The following is a 2,865-nucleotide window of genomic DNA, read 5'->3' on the forward strand; positions in this document are numbered from 1 at the left end:
TACTTATTATACATTGCAATAAATATAACGTGGTTAACTGTTGAATCATTGATCATAAATTATAATATAAATATTAATTACGTTAGGCTTAAATATAGATGTTAATATAGACCATAGGGTAATAGAGCAAGATCCCAGGGCCACCAGACGTCACGTATTTTCTGACGAAGGAAATGTGGACGATTGAGTAGTGTTAGTATGTACTAAGAACGCATGCCTACCTGCTAGCTTGCTCAGACGGCCAATTTTCAGGTATCAGGTAATCAAGGTACATAAAAACTTTACTTACCTCACGTAAATTCTCCAAGCTGATTTTTACGTATATTTTAGGCAATATCCTTAAAAATAAGTCGCCAATACTCCCAGACACTTTCCGTCGGCCGTATTGCTTTGCAGACGCTTTAAAGCTCCCAAAATAATTACTTAACTTCACGTAAATTCTGATGCTCCATTTTTATATATGTCTACCAGACAACTATTTTAAAATCTTTTACAAGAAGACAGACCGATCCAAGGGGCCAATCATCCCCTAAGCTCAATTTTAATGCCTCTGTGGGTAGGAGCGCGAGTGCATTATCCACGCGCATGAGACTGAGTGAGACATGTATTAGGATATATTGACCTCTCTCTCTCTCTCACTCCGTTACAATTTACTCATATAACTTAATTATTAATATTTAAAAAAATCAGCTAAAAAATAAAAAATCAGGTAAACAATTAAAAATTAACTTGTAAAAAAATGCTCATTTGACTACAATAATTCTAGAATTTTATCCTACAAGCTGTTTTAATAAATTCGAAAAAACTTCAAATTTTTTTTTTAAGCAATATCAAATACTCGATAGTGTTAACGAATTCATTGAATAACAGCAATTTTTTTTTAATTATTTATTTATTGGGAATTAATCATAAGTAAAATACAAAGTAGAAAAATATTAATCTCTGAAAATTTCTGAGTAGTGCCTCTAATCTTCATTATCATCGTCATTGAAATTAGACAATTCATCATCCAGCCAATCTTGATATTGAATATCTAAATCGTCATTGTCGCTATCAACATTGTCCTCATTTCCTTCCACTGTAAAAAAAAAATTCAAACAATGAAGATCTGAAAAAACTAAACTGACACAAAAAATATGAGAAACGAAAATAAATTACCTGATTGTTCTTCTAGCGACTCACTGACAAAACCCGGTAATTCATCTCCGTCGAACCAATGAAAATCATATGTTCCATCTTTTAATGTCCAGCCATTATTTTCGGGTTTGAAAATATTTATCATCTTCATAGTTGCATTGTTCCAAAGACTAGCAATATAGTTAGCTCGTCGGAACTGTTGCCAAAGCTCACTTTTGCAAGGTGGTAAGCTGCTAGCATCGAAGTTTTTCAAATTTTTCCGATTGAATTCTTCATTAATGTCAGAAACCATATAATTGTTAATAAACAGTTGGAGTCTGGCAGCATCTACATGAATTATTCCAGGAACGTTGTATACATCACAGATAAATTTTTGTATTATGTTGAATACACGTTCTTCTTCATCTACATCACCAACAAAATCCAAGGAACCAAAACGGTGAAATGCTTGTTGGTATTCTTCATTTTTCTTCAAAATATTAAACGGCCTTTGTTTGCCCTTTTTGAAAAATGCTGGATTAAAATCACATCCTGTGATAGCATGGAATGCTGGTAAACTTTGACACAACGACGGTCCGAATTGTTCGTAGATAGTATTCAAGTCAATATACCTCTGTTTGTTACCAGTGCCGGTCAAAATCCAAACGTGGGAATCACCATTTTTCAAATGATGCATATTTCCCAGCATTATAGCTGCTATATCAGTATCTGAGCATCGTATCACAAAATTAGCCTGGGCATCAATGTTGCATACATGGTACACGATCTTTGTATCAGCTTCCTCATGCTCGGAACATGATAAATCTTCATCGATTTCAGATATAACTTTATAGTTAATCACGATGAAAGAGTAACATTGTTTAAAATTAAAAAAAAATCTTATTATTGTCAATGAATGGAATCATCTCATCAGTAGCCCAGTGTAGTATAAAAAATTCAACAAGAGACTGCTTGAAATGTATGTTTTTTAATTCTTTCGCGAAATCTGATGGACGGACTTGATCTGGTCTAGTAATGTTGAATTCTAGTTGTGACGATTCATGTCGACGAAATCTTTCGTAATCTTTTATAGAAGGAGAAAAATACTGGTCAAAAATGACATCATATCTCGTTGCTTTCAATTGGGTCACCATTTGTAACATTTTTTTTTATTTTAGCTGATTTTTTTAAATATTAATAATTAAGTTATATGAGTAAATTGTAACGGAGTGAGAGAGAGAGAGAGGTCAATATATCCTAATACATGTCTCACTCAGTCTCATGCGCGTGGATAATGCCCTCGCGCTCCTACCCACAGAGGCATTAAAATTGAGCTTAGGGGATGATTGGCCCCTTGGATCGGTCTGTCTTCTTGTAAAAGATTTTAAAATAGTTGTCTGGTAGACATATATAAAAATGGAGCATCAGAATTTACGTGAAGTTAAGTAATTATTTTGGGAGCTTTAAAGCGTCTGCAAAGCAATACGGCCGACGGAAAGTGTCTGGGAGTATTGGCGACTTATTTTTAAGGATATTGCCTAAAATATACGTAAAAATTAGCTTGGAGAATTTACGTGAGGTAAGTAAAGTTTTTATGTACCTTGATTACCTGATACCTGAAAATTGGCCGTCTGAGCAAGCTAGCAGGTAGGCATGCGTTCTTAGTACATACTAACACTACTCAATCGTCCACATTTCCTTCGTCAGAAAATACGTGACGTCTGGTGGCCCTGGGATCTTGGACTATAA

General features: G+C 34.3%; 1 protein-coding gene across 1 annotated transcript; it reads right to left on the bottom strand.

Moving 5' to 3' along the window:
* Positions 1-1,081: 1,081 nt before the first annotated feature.
* On the bottom strand, positions 1,082-1,998 carry LOC140743412 (uncharacterized). Its single transcript, XM_073074654.1, has one exon. It carries the CDS (start codon positions 1,823-1,825, stop codon positions 1,118-1,120), a length of 708 nt encoding a protein of 235 aa, XP_072930755.1. The 5' UTR covers positions 1,826-1,998; the 3' UTR covers positions 1,082-1,117.
* Positions 1,999-2,865: the final 867 nt, after the last annotated feature.

The sequence above is a fragment of the Epargyreus clarus genome, unplaced genomic scaffold (assembly GCF_041222505.1).
Source record: "Epargyreus clarus isolate Ecla_fem2 unplaced genomic scaffold, WU_Ecla_fem_2.2 ptg000007l, whole genome shotgun sequence".
Taxonomy (NCBI): domain Eukaryota; kingdom Metazoa; phylum Arthropoda; class Insecta; order Lepidoptera; family Hesperiidae; genus Epargyreus; species Epargyreus clarus.